The sequence below is a fragment of the Calypte anna genome, chromosome 1, assembly GCF_003957555.1.
Source record: "Calypte anna isolate BGI_N300 chromosome 1, bCalAnn1_v1.p, whole genome shotgun sequence".
In the NCBI taxonomy this organism is placed as follows: Eukaryota; Metazoa; Chordata; class Aves; order Apodiformes; family Trochilidae; genus Calypte; species Calypte anna.
Genome location: NC_044244.1, coordinates 116,689,054 through 116,714,757, shown reverse-complemented (window position 1 = coordinate 116,714,757; position 25,704 = coordinate 116,689,054). Strand labels below are relative to the sequence as shown.

The following is a 25,704-nucleotide window of genomic DNA, read 5'->3' as shown; positions in this document are numbered from 1 at the left end:
ACTGAATTAAAAAAAGAAAAATTAGAAAGGTAGCAAAGTCATACAACCAAACTGCAGGAAATTTTAGTTTTAGCGTTATCTTTTTAAGCTTAGTCCTATCCTTTAGTTCTTAAAATGAAATGTCAACTGAGCCACCTAAACATCTCTCTTCTAAGACGTAAAACATTTACTACAGTAATCTATCTAACACAAGAGCTGTGAACAAATCGTGGATTTTGTAGAAGCTTGTAAGGAGTGAATTGAAGTATTTGTACTCCCTGCTATCCTAATCCATAAAGCAATGGCAATTGTCACATTTACACAGCTTTAGATGCACCTGGGTTTGTGCTTGAAACATTAACAGGTTTAAAGATGCACTCTTAACTACAATTGCTATCAAAGCATTCACAGCAGTCCCAGAAACACCCTCAACTCAGGGATTACAAAACCATCTCACCAAACAAGAGTTGTAGTTCTACATAAAACCAGAAGCTATTTCCTTCAGTTATCCCATCTAAATCTTTAGAGCTACTGATTTCACCTACTCATGGAGAACAGTTTTGATCACTATACACCCAGCCTTTCTCAAGCCAGAACAGATATTCCCCCAACCTGTTTCTCAGGTCACAGAGAGCAAAACATTTTTTCTTAAAATTATGACAACTACTAAGTCTGTGATGACTACTACTGTAATAGGAGAAATTCAAGTAGATATTATTTGAATGGTTATATTAATTTCTCTGTTTAGTTATTGCTCTTAGAATCATAGAATCATAGAATTGGCTGGGTTGGAAGGGACCTCATAGATCGCCGAGTCCAACCCTTGATCCACTGTTGTGGTTGCTAGACCATGGCACTGAGTGCCACATCCAGTCTCTTTTTAAAAATCTCCAGGGATGGAGAATCCACCACTTCAGTGGGAAGCCCATTCCAATGCTTGATCTTGTTACAAAAAGCACTTTCAAATTATTATGTTGCATTCTTTTAGTGGAAAATAAATTATCAATATTACCTCTTTAATCACTTGAGCAGGCTAAGTCAGTAGCAAGTCAGCTTCAGAAAAAAATTCTGCTAAAGTGACTCATTCATGTGAATATCAACTTCATTAAAAAAATATTAAAAAGTGGAAATAAACCTCTGTAGTTATCAGTGATTTAAGTAGTTATGTAAGATGATCTTCTGAGTTCATTGTGAATTTAACTAAACTTACTTTTCTGGCCTTGTTCATTGACTTTAATTAAAAAAAATGTTAAGATCTAATTCAGTTCTGTTTTCAGTTTTAAGATATAAAACTTAATCTAAAATGGGGATTAAATAAATTTTTACTTTTTATGTATCTAACCTAACCCAATCTTAAGCGTGATAACTTAAAACTATTTTACTACTATTTACTAAACTATTTTACAAAAAAGTAACCTTTGTTCTGCAGTATTTTCTGATCTTATAGGTTATGTACTGGGTGATTCACAATTTGGTGGCAAGCTGCAAAAATTGCTTTTAGAATGGAATGGTATCTAAACCAAAGATTGCAAGACTGTGAAATGTAATCAATAATGCTAATAAGGATCTAATAAAAACTTTCTTGCCTTGAGATCTGCATCAAAGGTACAGGATAACATTTCTACTTTGAACCCATTTAAATAGGATATATCTGTCATTTTCAGATTCTGTTTATGACTCAAAATCGATATAGTGATAGTAATGTAGAGATAGTACACAGAAATACTAAACACTTTAAATATATAACCTATGAACTGAAATTGGTTGGCAACTAGCTGTAGCAGAGGAAAATTGGTAGAAGGAAGAATTTTGTTTGAGAGAATGAAATGATGTTCCAAAGACATATTTCAAAAAAATATGACAGAAGAGTCATCATCCTTTCCTTTCTCACTATAATAACGCAATTTTCAAAAGTTATATCTTCTGTAATACCCAACCAAACCCGGACAATGAATGTTAATGAATTTCAATAACAAATTTAATAGTAGAATTTTACATCCTACCTCTTATTAAGGGCAGCCCATGTTGCTTTAATGTTATCTGTCATCAGTTCTACTTTTCTGGTGTCATCTGCTGAATAATCGCGGAGCAGCTTCAGTGCCATGTCATTTGCCACATCTACATTTATTTGCCATTGTCGTATTTCTTTTGAAAATTGCTAAAGTAAAAAGAGAAAGAAAAGGCATAAACCTCAGATCACCATGAAATGATCACACAGATTGCACGATTATCAGAGAAGGACATGAATAACTTATACCATCAATATAAGAAAAAAACAAAAAAAAAGAAAAAGGACTTTCTCAGTTTTACTGATAACTAAGATCAATCTTTGTAAATGCTACAATTCTTTTAGTCATAAAACCTTAGGACTAATTCTAATCTCTGAGACAACTGATCAAATCTTAAAATACTGGATAAAACATGATAGCTCAAATTGATACAAACTGATTAGAATCCTGATTATTCTTTTCTGAGGCACAAAAAGCTTTGTGTACTAATATGTGTTACGCAAACTATCACTATTTGTAATGTTGAATTGTTCTGAGTTGGAAAATATAGTAAAATAATAAGTTCTATCTAATTTTACTCTTTATACTGTGAAACTATACTGAGAATTGGACAATTTATACCTGTGCTTTCCGGGTTTTTCCATTTACTTTATTTTAGTGAATTGTTTATGTAATTAGTGCCATCTACTGGAACAGCATTAAATCTGCAATACAGCAAAATACTACTGGCAAGTTTAGCAATATCTTTAAAATATTAACTTATATTTCTTAGTAATAAGAAACCTTTCTAAACCTTGGTAATTTTTCCCCTATTTCTCTCCTGTTTTTCCCCCTCCTTTCACCTGAGCCAACTGTCCCACTACAGAAGCAAGCTGGGAAATTCAGAACACTCATTCAGACAGCAACCAGGTCCCCTTTCTCTTTCTTGTTAGTCTTTTTCTCTAAGAAAATCTCTATATAAATGCACTGAAGTTGCATATGTAGTACATAATGTGTAACTACAATATAAAGGAGCAAAGATGACCTACTTGTACTTTTGTACTAAGTGAAGACTACAACTAGCCAATCAAAGGGACAATATAAGTAGAAAAAAAAGGTTGTAATATAGAAACACTAAATTGCATGTAAACATTAGAAGCTGACAACAACAAAAAAAATACAGTAAATTTTGATTGTCTTTGTTGCTTTGCTTTAATTTGCGAAATATTCATCAGGAAATGTCTGTGAAGAAAAAAAAATTTACTCTTGCATTCTCCCAAAGCTCATTTTGAAATCTTATTTTGACTCAGAGTACAACACAAATTTGAATTTAAAAATGTAATCCCTGATTAAAGAGTCTAAATAGTAAGTAAAAATATATATATTTTTTTAAAATTTCTGCACCTCAGAAAGTCTGTATGCTGATTTTGGTTAAGATCACGACGGAAAAGTACTTGATCTTTGAATAGAGGCCAGCTGGAGATTTTGGGGGGTTTTGAGTTTTCCCAAAAGCTCTTACTTGTTAAAAAAATGCTCCAACATCTCTAGGTCTTCTCCATAGTTTAAAACTGAGGATATGCATTTCCTTTCTTACCTGTGTAATTCCTTCATCCTATTATTGTGCAGCAGATAACCTCAACTAATAAGACCTGATTACCAAGTACTAAAACCTGATTATCTGTTTTAAACCAGGCATCCTATTTCTACCAATCAAACATGGAGGTGGCTACTGATCTCCCATCCTGAAAGTTATCTGAGCATGTTATGGTTAAGCTCATTTAAGATGAAGCTGCCTACACAATTTTTTAGTCATTCCCCTCTGTTAAGTATAGAGATGTCACCAGGTTAGGGTAAGGGCTAGGGTTAGGAGAGGCAATAATTTTGCAGAAAAACACTACCATTCCTTTCCATTAGATGTAGGCAGTTAATTCTTTTGGAAACAGTCTGCCAGTTGGGCTCCTTCCCTGCCTGAATTAATACGATAAATACATAAATATTTACACAAATACAATAAAATATAAAATAAACTCAAATATAAATAAATTCTACAGTATTTATTTCCATTTTGTAGATCTTTGTAGCAATTAACTACTCTGCCTTGAGGTCTTTATTATACTTTATATCCATCTGTATTACACTACACCTTTCTCTTAATTTAAAGCTCTTCATGCATACTTTTTTCCAAAGAATCACAGTGGGCTGACTGTTATCTCTATTACATAGAAAAGTTACCATATTTTGTCCATGTTGTAAATTAATGGCCTGTAAATTTTACTTTGAAAAAAGAATTCTTTCTGCCCAGTCCCATGTGAATATAAACAACCATTCAAAACTTCCAAATTCAGCTTTGTAATGAAAATACGGAAAGATCGTTTACAAGGTTATTTCCAAAAGTGTTGTTCTCACCATTAAGTTCAACATTAATCCATTAACTTCCTGACATTACAACACTAGATCATCATTCAGGAAAGAAATGGAGAGCTTTGTCGGCAGAAACAATTTGTATTTGCTGCTCTACTGGAAATTGGTATGTAATTTTTCAATGACTTTGAGGAGTGCACGACTTGCTTCAAATTTATTCTATGTGCAAACATGGAGAATAAAGTGTGGGGTTAAACATTCCTAACTTCCTCTCCTGCCAGAGGCCCACCAACTCCTATATCCTAGAATAAAATTCCTTGCATTATTTTTCCCCTTCTCTGTTTTATATTTGTAGATCACATTTATCTTTTAGCTACTTAATAATTCCTTTGATTTGTGTTTAAAGGAAAATGCTTCATTACCTTAATTTCAGCATTTTTTAAAGCATTCTCTTTGTTTCATCTGTGTTATCACCAGAATTCGCTGAGTTTATTGAAAGGCTTAAAGCATTAAGGCTGTGCATTTATCATGTTACTTAGGTAAAAATGAATTCTAAAATTTTAATTAGAAGAAACTAGTTAGAGGATCCTTGATTAAAAACAAGTAAGGAAATCAGAGCTTTCTTCTATCCCAGGATTGCCCAGTGGAACAAAATAAATTATGCATACAAGTTCAAATGTAGCAATAAGTATGTAAAACATCATCCAATTCTGACCATGTGAGTTTCCAGGCAGAACAGGTGTATTTATCACAAACCTAGAAAATCATAGAATCATAGAATTGGCTGTGTTGGAAGGGACCTCTGAGACGATTAAGTCCAACCCTTGATCCACTACCGCTGCAGTTCCCAGCCCATGGCACTGAGTGCCACATCCAGTCTCTTTTTAAATATCTCCAGGGATGGAGAATCCACTACTTCCCGGGGCAGCCCATTCCAATGTCTGATCACCCTCTCCGTAAAGAAATTCTTTCTAATGTCCAACCTAAACCTCCCCTGGCACAACTTGAGACCGTGTCCTCTTGTCTTGCTGAGAGTTGCCTGGGAAAAGAGACCAACCCCCACCTGGCTACAGCCTCCTTTCAGGGAGTTGTAGAGAGCGATGAGGTCTCCTCTGAGCCTCCTCTTCTCCAGGCTGAACAGCCCCAGCTCTCTCAGCCTCTCCTCATAGGACCTGTGCTCGAGTCCCTTCACCAGCCTGGTTGCCCTCCTTTGGACCTGCTCCAGGACCTCAATCTCCTTCCTGAACTGAGGGGCCCAGAACTGGACACAGTACTCAAGGTGTGGCCTCACCAGCACTGAGTACAGGGGCAGAATCCCTTCCCTGGACCTGCTGGCCACGCTGTTCCTGTCTCTCTTTTTTCTTTTTTTTTCTTTTTTTTCTCTCCTGCTTATATGTAACATGTTTTATTTACATGCTTTACATGCTTACATGTTTTATTTATTTATATTATTTTATAATCAAGGAATTCTATTTCAGTGTCTGCATCATAATCAATAGCATTAACTTAATTGTTAAGTAAAATCAAAGCAGTACACTGTAAACACTGGTATAAGAAAAATCCACAAAATTCTGAGACTCCATTTTATCCTACATTGGCACACAGGGAGTGGTTAAAAAAGAACCTAATAAGTTATTTCCCTTGCAAGAAGAAAACAAAGGCAAGTGAGATACTCTCATTCTTATCCACAAGTCCAGGGCATAAAAATCGCCTCAAAGGCTCTGCCATTGGAAGGTTGCCTGGTCTCCTAAGTGCCAACAGAGCAGGAAAAGTAATCAGGCTGCATTTTAATTTCCTATTTAGATGAACAAGAAATAGATGGTCACTGAAGGAAAGGAAGGAAACCTTTTGTCCATCCTTCCTCCTATTCATTCACTTCAGCCATTTCAGCAAAATTACAGAGGGAGAAGAGATGCCACAATAGCTCTTACCAAAACAAGGAGTTTTATTCTAACAAAACAAAGAAGTGAACAGGCAATACTAATAGGTTTATTTTTTAAAATGTAGGATTAGTATTGCATTGAGATTAGTTTTACACTAGCTCATGTGCAGGTGACTTGGGGATGGAACAGAGCTGAAGAGTTGATGTACTATTTATACACCTGTAACCTTCAGCCTGCTGAGTTAATCTTCTGCAGTCATCACTTGATGAACAATAACAAACAGAGCTTTAAAAGGTGAAGACTCTCAATTGCCAGAATGCCACAATCTGACTCTCCATACTTGGGATTATTTCTCAAATAAAAAAGTGAAAAAAAAAAAAATTGATTGAAAAAATGCTTTAATACTCAGCAAACTAGGTCCCAATTGATTTCTGATTCAAAGCAGTAATTTTTTAAATTCTCAGATATATGGTACACGGTTAATTTCCTTTTAAATATCAGAAACAAATGTGTCAATTTCTATTAAAAACACCACAGGCCAAATACAAGCCAGTTTCAGATTTTTGGTTTGTGCTGGCATTTTAAAAAATAAATACTCAGACTGGTATTGCTGAGCTTACTGGTATCTAATGATTCACTGACAAAAACCACTAACAGATTCACTAACAGAAAAAGCATTAATACAAGCACTGATCAAAACTTTACTCAGAACAGAGAACTTTTGCACTGACTCAGCAGTCTTTAGGCAGACCTATACTGCTTAACAAACAAACCAGAAGAATACTTGGTTAGTACTTCCTCATACCAAGCTTTGTTGAGTTACAAAGCTGACAAAATTAATGTATCTGAAGAATTTATTTAAGAGTCACACTGACCTCTCCCTTTCCCTTAGCAAAAATGAATAGAAATGACAGCTTTATTTTCATCAGTGTAACAGCAAGCCAAAAGACAACATTCTTTACATATTCAGGAGACAACATCAAAATATATGTGTTTGGCATACAAGCCTAGAAAGCATTTATTTTGAGGACTTGATGTATTTCTAGGTCCTTCAGTTTAAATAATACTACTCTGAAAAAATATAAAACTGTTAAACCAAAAAAGGAGTTCCATTTTTGTTAGAATTCATGACCCATTATCTCAAGCATGAACACAACAGCAGATGCTGTCACATCTGAGAAGCTTTCAGGAGGGATTTGACACAATAGGAGTTACTGGCAGACAAGGACAATTCCTCTAGGAAGGCTGGCAAAAAAGAGAAAGAAAGGCTAGTCGAAACCAAAGAAGTGAAAATAAACAACCCTGGAACAGCAAAGCTTCTTGATGTTCACAACATCATGAGGGCACAGCAAAAAAAATATGTACTTGCTGTGACTCTGCAATTTTAATTACAGACTTAGGTCTGCAATGTGACACAACATGTCATACTGAATTCAGATTGGAATGGAAATGGCTGAAGATACTGAAAGCCCCAGTGCCTCATCTCTTTTAAAGAAAAAGCAAAAAGAATCTGTAGGTATCCTTTAAAAAACTCTGTTTATAAATAGAGATACATTTGATGAATAGGTATATTATACCTTCTCTATAACTTGGGAGATGGAAGAGAAGAAAGCATTACTGTTATTTTCCCCCCTGGAGAATGTTGACCTAAAAAGCCCATAATTTTCTCAGTAAACATACACTTCCAATTGAACCTAATCTAAAGCTTATATATTCTTTTTAAAAAAGTGACCATAAAATCAATTTCTAAACCAATGTTTTTGATTATTTTCCTAGTTAAGTAATTTGTGTTTGAATCATAAGACACTCACACAATGACCTATGACTGTTTGCACTGAACTGGTTTTTTGGTTGTGTCTTGCAGAGTGGGAACATTGACTTTATTGAAGCAATTTTTTTTATTTATCTTTTAACCAAACACTGGGCAGAAGTCAGAACTCTGTCTCAACAGAAAAACAGTGACAAAGGGAGTCCTCTATGCTGAATGACAGCAGCACACATAATCTATAAAATAAACCAGTACGCAAGTGAGTGATTGGCCTTGTTTACCATAATCCACCCTTTTCAAGCAATTACCCTTACGGTTTAATCTCAAAGGTGAAAACAACACCTCAGTCCTGAAACAACAGGCTGGAGGAAGTTTTTATGCTTCTTACAGGGAAAAAATCCAATCAACCAACCAAAACCCAAGCGGAAACTGCAACAGATTTTGTGTCTACTTCTAAATATCAGAAAAACAATAACTGCTGATGGAGACAGCTGAAGACCAGTCATGCAATTACTTGCATACTTTCTGTAAGGCCAAAACCATTTGATAAGGATCTCATACCCCAATTATTCACAGCAGTTCATTATCATTCAGCTGTGAAAATTAGACTGTTCTAAGTCCACAAACTAACCAAATAGCTGAGTGGTAAGAGTTAAAAAACTTAAAAATCTGGTGGGCAGAAGAGGAGAACCTAGCAGAAAATATTTGTGCAACTATACTACTCCCAAATAACTAAACTGTAATGTCTCATTAACACAGAGGAAGGACTTTAAGAGACCAATTGACTGATTGGTTTCAATCTTGTTTTTCCCCAACCAGAAAATGAGTTATTATTAATCTGAAACAGCTATTTCTGAAATTTATTAATAAAGAATGTCACCAAATTATTGCTATTTTCATAACAAGAAACTTAAAAACTGATGCAACAATAAGGACATACATTGAAACTTGAGGTATTCGTCAAGTAGCTCCTAAACTAACAGAGGTGCAGATTTTAGCATCTAGAATGTAACAACATGCTGAAATCACAAAAGCATCCATTTCAGGGGTTTTTTTCCAGTTAATAACCCTACCAAGGATGAATCCAGCAAGATTCAAATTAAAAAAAATTCAAAATGCTTGATTTTTACAATATCTCCATGTTTTTAAGTTTCTCCTCCCTTTCTCCCCTTTCCCTTTTCCTTCCCTTCTTCCAGACAACATATACAGTTTCATTATTGGTGAGGACAGACATACTAATAGAAGAGTATTTCCCAATCTGTGGTACCACTGCAGTTGAGGCTGCTGTATAGCAGAGGTGAAAAATACTTGTGCTAAAAAGATAGGTATCCCTCCTGTAAGATCAGCCAGATATTTATTATGACTGATAAGTTAAGATGAAGTTTATTCAAGGATTATGTCACACATATTTTTGACCTTGCATGTTAATTTCTTTCTAACTTTTTGTGGGAAATTAGGGATAAAGAGGTTGTTCCTAATGTGCACTGTCCATTAGTTAGAGGACAGTTTCTTTAACAATTTAATTAACTCAGGTAGAAATATTTTAATTCTCAGTACTGACCTTAAGATCTGTGTTCTGCTTTTTCAGAGCTTCCACAGTGTAGGAAATGTCTTTCCATGACTCAAGCTTAGCTTTTCCTTGTCCCAGAACCTGCTCAGCTTCTTGTTTAGCTTCTAGCCACTGAGTTGAATCCTTTAACATCTCATGAAGCTGCTGTCTCCGGCTTTGGAGGTGTCCATGCACTTCATCCCACTGGCTCTGTATCTTTTCAACTGGTGGAACACAAAGGGAAAACAGAAGCTGAGTCACTTTAAAGCTTTTTTTTTTTTTTTTTTTAAATTTTTAATTTTTTTATTTTAAGGGAGTAAAGAATTATGTTTAAATTTTCTAAAGCTGACCATGTTGGAGAGCTCTTGTACCTTAAGCTGCAATTTACAACTATATTTATTTTAATAAAGAACATATAAAATGCCAGGCTCATGCTTCAAAAACCAGTAGGAAATAGGATCACATTTGAGAAAAACATCAGCAATTATCTTTCATTCTTACCAAATTAAAACAAAGTTTGATATTTTCTGATGAACAAGTTCTTTAGATACTTCAGTAGTATTCAACTTCAGTAATATTAAAATTTATTGCAAGACATAATTAACGGCTATACTTTCTTAGTTAATTAAAGCAAATGTTAAAAAGACTGCAGAGACTAAAATCTTTCTCATATGTTCATGCTAATTATAAAATAACAATTAGCTTTATCCACTATTTGAGAGCAATGTGATTTGTGGGGACCTAATAATCATTAAATCACTGAGAAAAAGTGTTGGCTAGCATCCAGCATCAGACTCGTCAATAGGAGTATAAAAAGACAAGGAGACCTAGTTGTCCATGTAGTTGAAGTTTGACCTAAAAACCTCAAAGCAAAACCAAAAAAACAAAAAATAGTCAAAAAACAAAACAAAAAATAAAATCTGTGCAGTGCATAAAGAAATAGATATTTTACTCTATTTTTTCTTTTCTTTTTTTCTTTAATTCCTTGAGTTTAGTCATCACAAAGTACATTCTCAATATTTTCTTGAAGACTGCTTCACACTGAAAATTCACAGCCCTTCTAGGGAGGGGAAGAGTGATTCCCAGGGTACCCAGCAATCAAAATTATCATTGAGTGCTATTTCCAACACTGCCTCTCTCACTGCAGTCAATTTCAGAATGGAGCAGGCTAAAGACCAAAGGGATGAGAAATGCTTGATCAAGGAAAAGACTTCTACTTATCAGTGCTCCTCCTTCTTCCAGAAAAAGGAAAAAGATCTTTCATGGACTCAGCTGAGGTTTAGGGACAGAGAAGAAAACCTCTTAGCATCCCCTATTCAAGTCTAGGGAAAAAAACTACAAGTAAGCACACTGTGAGTAAGCAGCATGGTCCAGACAAAGGAAATGAAAAGGAAATAAAGAAATAGAACTGCGAAACACATACCACAATCAGAGCAAATCAAGGATAGCCTAAGGTCCAAATACTTAGAATTAATCTAAAGTGTAAGTGAAACTGTTGCAGAACTGCTTCAAAAGAAAACAGGGTCTATTTATTCTTCATGATAGCTGCTTTTAATAAGAAATGTTGAAAAATCTTATCCACAAAAATCAAAATATTTATAGATGGATCTGTCCCATAATGTCTCATGGGATTTTTATCTAAGTAAGAAGTATTACCAGGCTTTCTTTAGGGATTGTGCTTTTTTCAGCAAGACTGAGTTTTTTATCACATACCATATTCTCCCACCCAGGAGGGGAATTTAGGGTGCATAAAGAAAACTGTATTCAGAACATCTTGGGAGTCCATTCACACAAGTGACTATAAATACACAAGTCCAAATCTATGAAACACATTTCACCATAAAAATACTTGGGTTATCTCCCTCAAAAAAGGAGGAAAGAAAAGCCTTTGACATGGATACTTTAAAAATAGCATGCATAATTGTTTTGTATTATTGCAGATTGTAATTGAAGAGCACAGGAAGTTACTAGGTAAGCCAAGCCAAAAAATAAAATAAATAAAATAAAATAGAATAAAATGTTATTTTCTTGAACCAGTGAGTGACAAAAACCACTCAACAAAGTATTTCAACTGGGGACAAACACACTGTGACATCTACATAATTAAAGTGTCCTTTATGAGCTAGAATATGTCAAACAGTGTAGTACTATATATGACATAATATGTAGGGATAGAATCATAGAATTGGCTGGGTTGGAAGGGACCTCAGAGATCATCGAGTCCAACCAATAATTAATATAAATAATTAATAATCAAATAATTAATATAAATGATAAGACCGATATAACCCTCTTCACTGAGACTTTACTGTCTATTGTTTATAATATAACAGCAGTGGAAAAAACAGAAAAGAAGTGATCAGTCACAGGAGAAATAATATTCATGTTACTTTAAGTTACTGTTAGACAACACAAAGGTGAAAAAAGCAATCATTACAGGGCCACTTTGATTAAGTCTATTGAATCCAGTACATCCTCCAAAAGAAGTGAACAAATAAATGAATATCAACAGAATTTGCGAGGCAGAAAACCTCCACTTCCCTAGCCCAACAAATTAACTAAGCTGCCCAGTAGAAGAATGTTTTTCAAAAAGCATTATTGTCAGTATACTGACAATTTCCTACCAAGCAATTTTTTCACTACAGGTTCATAGATTTGAAGACAAGAGAAACTAATGAAATCTGACCTGCAGAATATAACTGGAAAATGGCAGAATTGTGGACAGTTATAATTCACGTTACCAAAAAAAGATACTGGTGTATTGGTATCCCTTAGCTGAAAAATGAAATAGTTTTAAATACATCTTTGAGTGTTTAAACTAACCTAAAGCTTGCAACAATAACCGTAACAAAAAAGACACATGGAGCTTGAAATCCAGACAATTCTGAAATATTACTTAGATATAGTTTCATATTTTTGTCATGATTTGTCTAATTTTAAGCTATCCCCCCTCCTTTGTAGCAATAGGAAACATGCAATGCATTAAAAAAAAAAAAAAAAAGAAAAAAAAAAAAAAGAAAAAAGATCTTCATTCTTAGATTAGTGAGTGGACTTTAAACACTCTGTCTGTAGAGAAAGGCTGTCATTGGCAAACAGAATGAAAGCCTAAGGAAGAATACATCTTGTATCCTCTGCCACTTATAAATGCTTCATTTATCAATGTTAAGCAGCTAAGAAATTGGTGGGTGAGGGCTTTGCACTGCATTCCCAAAATCTGGCTTCAGACCTGGATGCAGCCCTGGTCTGAAATTGCACAGTAATAAGAAAGCAAACACAACACTTTATGTGACAGTGCCTGAACCAGCCAGCACTACAAGTAAAAGACTGAAAACTACTGCTAAATCTCTCCAGAGATTGCTCCTACATGTCCCTACAGTTAAGTCCTTTACAAAGCTGTTTTCAAAGAAGTACATGTTTTATGCTTCATGTCAGGTTGGACTAATTTCTGTTGGAGTGGCAGCTCCATATTACAGTTTCCTTCAAATGTTCTGGAGAGCTAATTGTTATGTATTTCATCTTACTTCATATACTTCTAATTGATCTATATATTTATCCCTAGAAAATTTTGTCAAGCTTTTGTGGCTGCATAGAACACTAGTTTTTGCAATTCTAAAACTAAATGTCTTACTAAACAGGTTTTCTAAGAGGCATGATGAAGAAAACAGAAAATACAAATTTAAACAAAAACCATACTAGGTTACTGTGCCTTTTTTACACATTGCCCTTTCTTCCACTAAAGAGTATAATTTCTTACATATTAGTGATAAACAAATTATGAGGAAAAAGATGTATTTTTCTTAAAGCTACAGGACCATTCTGAAGGCACAACAACTAACCACTACACACAAGTCTTTCTGATGCTTTCCAGTTTTGGCTTAGTTTTCTGGAATCCTCATGAGTTGAATCATAGATTAAAACATCTTTTAAGCTTTGTCTTATCTTGTGCTTACCTTTCATTATTGTATTGTTCTAAGCAAAAAACCCTAAATTAACATGTTTTTTATCTAGGAAAAGGATTCAGTTAAAGTTTTCCCATTGTCAATTATTTCTTGCTGAAAGTGCCCTTCCTTCTCTTCTGCTGCCTTCCAGAACAGGAGGTGTCTGACCTGAGTCTTAATCTTAAAAGAGAAATCCCTGTAATAAAACCTATCATACAACACCCCTTGACAGAAGCATGCCTGCTCTGTTCTTAGGAACAACAGTGAATCTGAGAGAGATCAGTCTGGGGACTATGCATGGATAGTTGATGTAGAGTCAAATAAGGACAAGCTAAAAAAAATTTTTTTTTTGAATGCTGAAGTACTTAGGCAGCTACAGTAGCAGTTACATACTAAGTTGCTGACTGCAGGCTATCATTATGGAGTGGAGCTGCATAGGAAAGAGTACACATTAGAGAACAGTTGGAGACAACCTTCTCAGACAGTAATTGATGTTTTATCTGTCCTTCTTTATCTTTTCTTGTAAAGCATTTCTCTTAACCTTTTTCAGACACTTATAAAAGACGTACTACTTAAATCATGACCTTAGCAAGTTATGAAAACACTTTAAATATGGAAAAATACTAATAATATGTCATCTAAGACATCTTATGTGTCCCTTAGAGGGTCAGTACTCTGATGAGAGGGTTTAGCCAAGAACCCAAAATTAATGGAAGGGTGGCAACTTAGAATATCTAGTTTAATGTGAAGTCTGTCATTTATGCCAATAAAATGTCAGATGTGACTTTTATGCACCATTAATCTATTCCATACTTATGGAAAGACTATTCCTTATCATATCTGTATCCCACTGTGCAACAAAAGATTATGATATAAGGCTGTGGCTTACAAAAAATAGGCACAAATCAGGCTGCACATAAACGAATAAATAATATCTGGGAAGAAGGAAAGAATTATAATCCTCTATGCTATTGTGCAATATTCTTTTTGTATGAACAGATAAAAGGCATTAGAAGTGAAACAAGGAAGAAGAGGTGCTCATAGTAAGACAGTTTAAGTCTTTCTGGGGTGATGAAGAACAATGAAAATATACCTGAAAGACCTGTCAAGGCATGAGAGCCTGGGGAGGAAGAGTGTTAACCTTTCTTGTCTGTTCAGAGGCTAAGAAAGATAAGCAATAAGAGACATTTCAACAGTTTTAAACATTTTTTTTAAAGACACACACACTCATAAACTCGTTTTGTAGTTTCTACTTTTGGAGGGTAATTTTTCCAACTATTGCAACTCTATGATGCAATTTTGTTTCACTAGGATAAGCCTTTTTTACTTTTCTCTAAAAATCCTGTCCATGTAATCAAACTAATGAAGGTCACTCTGGTTCCCTTGGAAGTGTCAGATCACACAGAATGCACAGTAAACTGTCAAGTAGTTTCTGCTAAGTACCAAGTGAATAATTCTTCAGCAGTTTGAAGCTTGCTTTAAACCCTGCTATAGGAACTGGGAGTTAGAGACCAGAATAAGCTGTTAGCACATCTAAAGAAATCATTTTCTTATAACGAGTAAAAAGCAACTTCCATGACAGAGAACTGTGAAGGGCATGCCAAGAGCTTATTATTTAGAAAACAGGTCCTTCAGAAAGCAATCAGTACTTTGTCAACATTTTATAGAAGTATTTTTATATATAACATTTATCACTTCATATAAGAAGCTTTCATGATCATTTTTTCATTAAATGAAAGGAAGCAGATCATGGTATGCATTATGTGGAAGAGCATTTGCCTTCCATTTTAAAATATTATACAGTCTGTAAAATAACGATGTGAGAAATAAACATTTCCCCTAAAGTGAAGAAAGATTCTTCAGGATTTAGCATGAAACAGGTAACAAAGCTAACAGTAATTTTTCTAGAAACCTACAGGAGAAATGGACCACTGCAGTCAGTCCTAATGACCAGTTTGGGCCCTCTGCAAAGGCAGGATAGAGAATCAGTAGTGACTCTTCGATGAGTCCAGGAGCAGGATGCCTATGGACAAACCACCAGAAGTTAACTATTTTTTTTTTTTCAGTCATGGCCATATTTGGGTGATAAAGAAACATACATTTGTAGTAACGTTACACTAACTGAAAAAACAGAGGGTTGCCTTGCTGGAATAATTTAATTACCTTTTTGAAAATGTTTGCTTTATTTAATCTCCTTTGCTGTATGGAGAAAATAACTACTGCATTATTACATTTTGCCACATTCTTAAATATTCATCATATGATTATGAAGACTTTAATTCAGAAATTATACTTAGACTGATAGAAAGTAAACAAATTGAAGCCATAGGATTAAGACTAATCTGATTAACCAGATGAATATGTAAGTAATCAAAAAAATTCTGTTTTAAATTTATAGAAATGTTTCCAAAGAACTTCAGAAATATCATTATTTTCTGTCTTTTCTTAGGAAAATAATGATTAATTAGAAGTTACTAGGTATTGTAATATTTATTTTTTCTAGGAATTTGATAAGTTATTAGATGGAAAATAATTTATAATTATGAACCTAATTTCTGTTCATTGATGATAGCACTTGCTATAATCCATCTACGTACAAAATTCTTAAGCTGTTTTTCAGAAGAAATTTTACTTGTCTGGTCCTGTATTTAATAATGGGACAATAAATCACTGTAATTATATTCTGCTTTCTTTGAACACAAACTAGAATGGTATTGGCATTATTAAAGAACATCAGCTTTCATATACTAATGCTTTCATGGACTTCCATACTCAGTGATGCAAAAACACAATGCTAAGACTGGCAATTTAAGCCCCAAGATGTGTGAAATTCATTACCTACCTAATAAAGTATACAGACAGTGAATTTCTGAATTTATTAAATATCTATATCTATATCTATAATTTAAACTTATTATTTTTTAATTTATAACTCTTACTGAGGTTAGGTGGAGTCTTGGTTTTTAAATATGCCTGTATTTGTAAATCCATACACCAATTTGCATTGATTTTGATATAATAGATCCAACTCTAATTGGGTAAGACTGTGGGAAATCTTAGAGTACCAAATTCCAAGAAAATGGACTTAGGAATTTCTGTAAATGTGTGAATAACAGGCTCCAAGTTACTGAAGCACAGTTTTGTATCCTCTTTATATTTCTATTTTATTCTTTCCAAAGCAAAACAATTACCTCAGGAGAATCTCTACTCTCCACAAAAGCCATAAATACAAACTAAAGACTGTGACTGGTGTTGATTCTTTTCACAATGGATAAACAGCAAATATCCTCTGATATTTGACATTAAATATTATATGAGCTGTCTGAATAATATAATCTCAAAATTCTAAGCTATTTTTCCTATAACTCTCAAGGTTAAGCTGCATCAGCAAATGTAAGATGTCCAACTTTGAACAGTGGTCATTAGTCAACAGTCTCTCTCATTTGTTGGTCTTAACTCTGAGATCAGCTGTGGGGCTACGTTTGCTCTCTATGGTATTCTGTGACCAAGAACGATGACCAGGGACTATTGGGAATCTTTTTCTGCATCTCTTCTGTTGTGTAAATATTAATTTTTTTGAGCCTATGGGTTTCTATCTGTGCTGGAGTTTCTAGTCAGTTGTCCCTGAAAAAATATCATGAAGGATACATCTGATTTTTCACTTCATTATTAAGCACTGCAGCCCTCTCTGGGGTTCCCTGTACAAGAAAGGCATGGACCATTAAAAGTAGGGCTAGAGTAAGGAACATCTCTCCTGTGAGGACAGGCTGAGAGAGTTTGGGTTGTTCAACCTGGACAAGAGAAGGCACCAGGGAAATCTTAAGAGTGGCCTTCAAGTACCAAACAACAAACATACAATATTTGTCATTTTAGACCAATATTTAGCTCACTAATGAAACAACAAAAAATATATTATGTGCCCATTACATCAATCTTAAGAAAAGGGAGAACATGGTAAGTTGCCTTTTACTGGTTTTTTTTTTTGTTTGTTTGTTTTTGTTTTGTTTTGGTTTTTTTTTGGTTTGAGAAGGGGTTGGGTGTTTTGTTTTGATCAGTTATCTATGTTGCTTTTTTCATGTTTTCTTTGGTACAACAACACAGATTATAACATTTATGAGACCTATGAGACACTAAATGGACTAAACTTAACTTTAGATAAACCAACATGCTTTGATGTAGGGTTTTCATATGCCTGAAATTCAGCAAATTTTGAACCTAACACACTACAATTACACTTTGCATTAGGAAGCATTTCTTTACAGAGGGGGTGGTCAAAGACTGTAACAGACTTCCTAAAGGGGAGGTCGATGCCCAATACCTGTCAGTGTTTAAGAGGCATTTGGTCAATGCCTGTAAAAATGTGCTTTAACTTCTGGTGAGCCCTGAACTGGTCCAGCAGTTGGACTAAATGATTGTTTTAAGTCCCTTCCCACTGAAATTATGCTGTGCTATGCTATTCCATGTTTTACTTCAGAGCTCAGCATCCTGCAGACAGGAAAACTTAAAATGGAACAAAGAAAAGGTATCCAACTGAACAGATTAAATCATCACTGCTATCATCTTAATTTAATGCTGTAGTGAACAAAGCCACATCTTGAAAGTGAAAAAAAAAACCAAACAAAAAACAGGGAAAATAATAATACTGTGTGTATCCAATTAAAATATATTGAAATACAACCTTTTCTAATGTCCACCAAGCCCAGATGCCACCACTTTCTTACCATATATTAGACTGTTCAACAACTACTCTTCTGTTACTCAGACAGTGACTGCCCAGATCAGTCTCTGATGGGTCACTGTCTCACTTATCATGCAACAGGCCTACTGACAAGAAAGATGAAACATGAGCAACTAATCTCCAGAATTTTTATATTATTTCCCCTTCCCTCCCTGGGAATGGAGCCTGAAGGCTGACGTAATCCTATGAGCATTGCTATCCACTAAATATAGATTGAAAACCCTCAGAGCCACCATTTTCATATGCTTATGGTCCTGAAAAGCATAATAAATTTTAATTCTTTGAATTATCTGCAGTATTTGATAAGTCACCATAACAATGCTTGAGTATACATTAGGAATTGAAGCCACCAAAGCCTTAGGACCTCTCTCATACAAGCTAAGCCAGTATTTACTCTGGATAGACTTACAAAAAAACTTTGGGGCTGTGTACAACAATCTTTAAGTTATTGGTTTATTTCCAACTCAAGAAAAACTAAAACCATGATAAGTTTATATTGAGGACAGCCAAAGTAAAATCCATAGGCCAAACATATGCCAGAGTCCTTAACTACATTGTCTGACAACAATTACAGGTTCCAGTAGATGCTATTTGTGTATTGATCTCATTTTATAAAAAGGGTTGGGACACAATATACACCAAAATATGCATTCACCTGTTATTACTGATTATGTGACACTTAAATCTAGTTTGTAATCTCTGCAGAGCAGGACCTTTGTTTCCTGTTTGATCTGTAATTACTACAAAAAACTATGATCTGCCATAAATGAACATATAATGTTCTGGCACAATTTTAAAATAACTTTATTTATTAAATTCATTGTTAGAAACAAGTTGTTTGATGCTTGTACACATTGATTAGACTTCAATGTTTAAAATTTCAATTGAAATAAAATTATTAAAGTTATCAGATAAAAACATTACAGATCTATATAAAGACAGTCAATATTAGAAAGATAATGAAGCTTTTTTGGGCTAAATGGAATGCCTTTATTAAAAACAAGAGCTTTATCACTTCCTGAAAGAAAAAGGGAATGCATCCAAACCATACAACTCGAGACTTTCAGACTTCAAACATATGAAATAGTCTTAGACTCTAGGAAGAAATAGAAATCTCCTATCTAAAAAAAAAAATTTCCATGATCTTGGTTAACTACACACTCACATATATTAGGTTAGACAGTTACCTTATTGATTGCCCAAATGGACTATATACTAAATATAAATACAGTGATGGATTTTTATCAGCGGATAGAGAATTTAAATTTCTTACAAAAAGAGACTTGAAAATAATTCTAAAGTATAAAATACTGGTAAAAGTGGTATAAATATACTTAATGGCAAATTATTAACACTAACTCTTCTAACATAGAAAATTACCCAAGTCTGTCAAGTATAACTATTTGATTATCTGGCCACTATACAAGATAAGGGAACATTTTTCTACCATTGACAAGGCATAAGTCAGAACTCTTCAACACTTAACATTTTCAGATTTTAAAGTATTTTACAGTTCCATAAAACCAGTCTCTTAAAATACGACTTGCCTTGAGCATAAAAGATGGCAAAGATGCCCCTAAAACCACTAATAATAGGGCTTACAAGACTTTCTGACATTTCACGTCTCTCAACACTTAGTTACATCTAATTGGTGACTGGGCAGGCTGAAGGTTGGAAGGGGCTAAAGATTTATATGCTTTGGCTGTTTTACTAAAACCACCTCTATCACCTCAGTCTCCAAGCATTTTAAGAACAACAGAGTAAAATGCAGAATATTTACTAGGCTTGAGTCTTCTTGACACTATGAATTAGAATAATATTTAGTCTGTAGTCTGACTGATCACCTCTATTAATTCTCATTTAATCCCTACATGATGATCAACAGACATTAAAAAAAGATACAAAGAAGGTTCAAACAACATCTCTCCTGCAATGCCATACCAAATCCTTCTATTCAGCTAAAGTGGGAAGTATGTTTTCCTTCTGAAGGATGGTATATCCCAAATCTTTCAACTAGATAACTTTGTTTATACAGGGGTACATCACAAAGGAATGCACAGCTGGTTACTATGAAGCATCTCCCTACCAAACTGTGCTTTCTTTATTTAGGGTGTTGGGTTTTTTACTTTTCTGGGTGGGCCACCTTGAAATTATTGAAAGGATTTTTATAAAATTTTATTCTCATGTCACAGTTTCTGAAAAATCTTTCTGCAGCACAGTCTTACACTCCTCCATGTACTTTGCTGTTCAGAGGCTCACAGTTAGCAGGTGACTCTGTGGTCATATTTCCCTGATCAGAGATTTGGTTGAACATTCTGCTCCCCTAACTATTTTAGAAGGTGGACAAAGAAGAAAAAGTTGTCAGCTCTTAGGATCTGGGCAAAATTAAGTGCCCTTAGGCAACACAGCTATTCAGGGTGTCTGTCCTCCAACAAAGACTAATTCCTAGAAATGTAAAACTTAGAAGAATGTTCTTATCTATTCAGAAGAATTTAGTCTAGAACTAGACAGCTACATTTCACCTCAATTACCATACAACTAAAAGTAGTTATCCAACTCTTCTCACAGTTTTGAGAACCTAAGTGAGGTCTAAGCAAGCCACCAGCACTGATATCACCTCATAAACTTGGCAGGTCTGGGTCTACCAAAAAAGCCAGTCCACTTTTAATCGAGAATATAACCAGAAATGGAGGAAGGTCACTCTGTAGTCTCACATCCTTTTGAGGAGCACTACAACACCTGAAGTAGGCAGTTTAGATCTTGCCCTTTGTCCAGTGAGACATATGCTTCTAATATATATATATTGCCTGAAAAATGATATATAACTGTAATTCCCTGATCACTCAGACATTTCTGGGGCATGTTATTTCCCATTCTTTAAAGGGTAACTCTCCCCAGTGCTCTAAAAAAAGCTTCTTATTTCTTCTTACAATGTTCCATAACTTTCTTACAAATCCTGTAACAGCAAATCTGTGTCAAGGAAGTGGTTTCAAATGAATTAGTCTTTTCAGTTGCATGCTATCTCTTTCAGAGCTATGGCTTTATCTTGTTATTGATGTTTTTTTTTCTAGTAACAAATGTTTTCTTCCCTTCCTTAATTTCCATAGCATAGCATTCTCATGGGAAAAACAAGGTTTCAGCTGTAAAGCAGATTAATGAACTTTGCATCTTTACGACAAAGGAAAGCTATTACTCAGGTTCTTGAGAAGTTCTTGAAATATGTGGAATAAAGAGAATACCGGGGTTTATTCAGTAATGAAGCCCAAAAATATCATCAAGCTAGCAGGGCAAACAGTATACAAATACAGTTTTCTCTTCTACGTTTTCTTTTACGGAGTTGGTAACTAGGAGTTTTACTACCAATGACAAATTCCAGATTGTACAAACATGATTTCTCAAACAGTAAACTCTTTATTCGCAGTCAAATAGCTCTAAGAGAAAACCACATGGATCACAGTACAAAGAGGGTGGCTATTTTATTAAGTTGTTGAGGACAACAATATAGCTGTAATTCACTGTGGACTTTTCATACATACATTTTGTTGTGAAAGTGATGACAAGTCGATGATTTTGCCATAAAACTGTCAAATACAGCAAACCATTCAATAAAGGCATTTTTATGGAGTGGCACAGAGACACTCAGGCTTTTTCCAGATTAATTCAAGTGCAGTTTGCCTAACAACCAATTATAGCATATAGCTTTTTTTTTTTTTTTGCTTTTTTTTTAACAAAAGCAAAATTAAACAATAAAAAAAAACCTAACCAAAACAAAACAAGCACAAAACCCCAAAACAAAACTCAAAACTAAAACCAAACTGAAACCTAAACACTTTCCTGAAGCTATCCTCTATATATTCATACCTTTATGCACCTAGTTTAAAAAAAATCTCAAAAACGAATAATTTGATTCCAATGCTTAATTCTTAATCAAAATAGCATTCATTAAAATGCTTCTATTTATTATTATTTATGTATTTTATGTAATAGAACTTAATTAACCTCTGAAGTGATATTTTGAGAGTTCACTACATTTTATACAATTGCTAAAATAAAATGTGTGCTACTTTGGCTTCTTACAGCCTCAAAAGGGAGATTCTCCAGTCAGCCAGAGATTACTTCTTCACAGAGTTCTATAAATATTCATTCTTATACTTCCTCTATCACTTACACAGCCAGACGCCACATAAAAAAATAATTGGGATGTAAATTAATAGCAAAGCAAAACCAGAAAGATATTCACTGTTTTCTTTTGCATGTGTGAGTGAGAACACAGCAGTAGCAAGGCCTCCTATTTAAAGTTTCTTACATTTCCAAGATCTAACATAGCCTTTGCAATTACTTCTGTATTTCTAATTCTACAACTGTAAATCTGGTTTTATTATCTCTCAGTATATTTCTTTATTGACTTTTTACGAGGTTTATGCATTCTACACATAGGAACTGACAGAAAATTAAAGGGATTTTCTAGGTTTAATTACTTTATTATATTCCAAGTTGCTTATAAACTCATTCAATTTAAAGAAGCAACTTTCTCATCTGCAGTAAAGCAAAGTGTTTTGGAGCTGTGATGCGTCATGTAGAGAAAAAACTTTATTATACAGCATATGGTTCTGTTAGAATAAAAGGTTTTACCAAGGGTATTAAAGGAGCAGTGAGGTATCTCACTTTTCCCTAGAACTTTTTCTCAAGACTAAATTTAATTATTATTCTTAAGTATTCTCTCATGTAGGAGTTGTAAACAAACTCTGGTTTACTAAAACAGAGATTTGAATCTAACATCATGTAAACATAATGCAAACTGTGCTTTCTCGAGACAGCTATTTTTACATAGTATAGCTCCTGTAAATTCATACAGATAATGAAATAAAGGTAGAGAAAATAGGCTTAAAGGAAATAATTCAATTGTCCGAGCTTAATTTTACTTTCTGATTTTATTTCCCAAAGAAAGACTAGGCAATACTATGACAATTCTTTTGAAAAATAATCTCATGATCATGGATTTATCTGCAATTCTTCATACATATTCTCTAACAAATGTTTTTTGTTTGATTTTGTATGAAATGCTTAGCTTATTTGTCTTTATAAATAGTTTAAAAAGGCAAGAATGATTTCTAAATTCAATGTTAGACTCTAACAAGCATAATATATATATTTCTGCAAGCAGAATGACCCAAGTGTTACCAAGGTTAGCAGAGAAACCAGAACCTTCAGGGTTTTAATTCCAGTTGATAGCACTCTGGCCCATCCTCTGACCAATAAAGCAGCTCCTCCAACCACTCCAGCAGAGTGCCTGGAAATGACTGGGGACTTGGGGTCTAATCCCATTTCCTAGCCTCTCAAGTGCACCCTAGGAGCCTAGTCCTGTGACATGCACATAAGGTTGTGTGACACCACTAGCACCCTTCCCTTGTGCATGTGAAGATAACAAGGAACCAACACCCATATGGGTCAGGCTCTTCCCTGCAAATACAGCCCCCCTGCCATCCTCCTCAAAGTGTCATGGCCCTGTGTCTACACTTTGACATGGTGAGTTTGGTTTGCTTTTTGTCTGTGAAATAGTTCTGTGTCTTCAGCCTTTTAGGTGACTCTTGGATTTATATACTGAAATATTTATGTTTCAAGAGATCTGCATCTTTTTATGTACATAGCCTGGGGGAAGGGGATATATTGCTTAGTTTTGCTTTCACCTTTTAATGTCATTTAAGACCACTTTTACTTCCCAAAGTGTAGGATCCTGGGCTGACTGAAGCATGGGAACAGGTAGAGCACTGGGTATAGTCATGTCTATCAGCTGTGTGAGAGACCAGTACAGCATGGCCCTGCACTCACTTTCCTTCGTGATGAGATCCTCTGCCCTTGGCACCTGATGCTGTGACACTACAGAAGGCTCTGTGTGAGTGAGAGTGCTACACAGCTGCTGCAGAGAAGCATGAGTGGCACGGTGCTGATGCTCAGGTCATGAAACTGGATAGAATTGAATCTGTACTCGTAAGTGCTAAGACATAACCATGGTAACCTATTTGTATCCATGAAGAGGTAAAAAGCTTCAGAAAATAGGGAACAGTCTGCAGGTGAGGTAATCAGGGAGGACCTGCAGCAGGATTCTGGTGCAAGTTCCCAGCAGAATGAAGAGGATGCTCTCTAGGTTGTGGGGAACTTTAGCAAGTGAAACAGGTTGTCTGGTCCAGGGTTCAGCTCTGGCTTCAAGCAAGATTCCTGGAGATGGACTTGGGGACTACATCTTGGGTGCAATAGGCTGGGCTCAATACTGGACTGCAAGGCCAAACAGCTGCACTACATGCGAGCACTGTACAGAGCATCAGACTTCAAAGAAGCTGTGTTAGAGAGCACACAGCTAGAGAAGAACTTCCCCCCCAGCTCTTTCTGAGGATGAGGAGAGTCTTCCCATGATCAGGACATCATAGCTCTGTGAAGAGGTAAGGGGGATGACCTACCTCCGTGGCAGTTCTAGTAAGCACATGGATAGTGTCTATACAGGTATTTAGCAATGATTCAAACCATACAAAGCTATCTCAATGTTCTTCATACAACATACAGCAGGAAACAACATCATGCAATTAAAAATATCAAAATTAATATTTTTGTTTTAAAGGAATACTTTAGGTAACAGTATGACACATTTGGCATTTATTCAGGAAAACCGTATGTGTCCCCCTATGAAGTCCTAGGATTTATTTTTCCTTTAGAAATACCAGAATCTCCTAAAATTAAAAAGTACCTCTTGAATAGTGTTTCGTACTGCCTACATTATACAAACTTAAACCAACTGAGCATGAGGAAACCTTCATTAATCTAGTTTGCTGCCTCTGAAGACTGTGTCAAAAATGGCCTTGATCCTGCTTTATCTCCCTCCATAGCAGAAACACAAACTCTGCATACTTCTGACAAATTTTTTGCTTACATGAATATTATTAGCAACAATAGGATAATATTAGAAGATGCTATACTACGCAGCATGTACCTGAAAGAACACGAAGAGACATAACCTGTATTTGCTGTATTATAAATTGCACTTCTGTATTCAACAACACTGACAGTTTCAACATGGAAAATTAATTGCTAACTCACAACAAAATGAATCTTGTATACTTTAAGGTCCAAACCAACTAACCATTTTAGGCATTCTTATAGATAAAACTAAGAAAGCATGTAAATTATATTCATCAAACTGCTGACCACAGATGCAAGCTTTAATATAGCTCTATTACCACATATTCATTCATGATTTTCAGTCTGATAGCTTCCTTTCTTTCTTTTGCTGTATGAGAAAGAAGCATTTAATCCATCTCAGAAGACAATTTCACTTGAAATGAAGTGCAGTTTTCCACCAGAACAAAATTTAGTCATGCATAAAATTCACATGACAGCATAAAGGAATTATGGTTACATTTTTGTGTTGCATTTACTGTTCGCATGTACAAAAGACTTATCTCAGAACTGAAAATTAAAACATACTAGAAAATACCAATAGGAGTGCTA

At 34.9% G+C, this 25,704-nt stretch overlaps 1 protein-coding gene across 4 annotated transcripts in view; it reads right to left on the bottom strand.

Annotated features, from left to right (window-relative positions):
* The window catches only part of DMD (dystrophin), a 950,620-nt gene that overhangs the window by 248,943 nt on the left and 675,973 nt on the right, over positions 1-25,704 (bottom strand). For all 4 annotated transcript variants that reach the window (XM_030448312.1, XM_030448319.1, XM_030448327.1 and 1 more), the window contains exons 53-54: positions 9,541-9,752; positions 1,983-2,137 (exon numbers count right to left, since the gene is read on the bottom strand). In XM_030448312.1, coding sequence (XP_030304172.1) covers positions 1,983-2,137; positions 9,541-9,752 — 367 coding nt within the window. The remainder of the gene's footprint in view (positions 1-1,982; positions 2,138-9,540; positions 9,753-25,704) is intronic.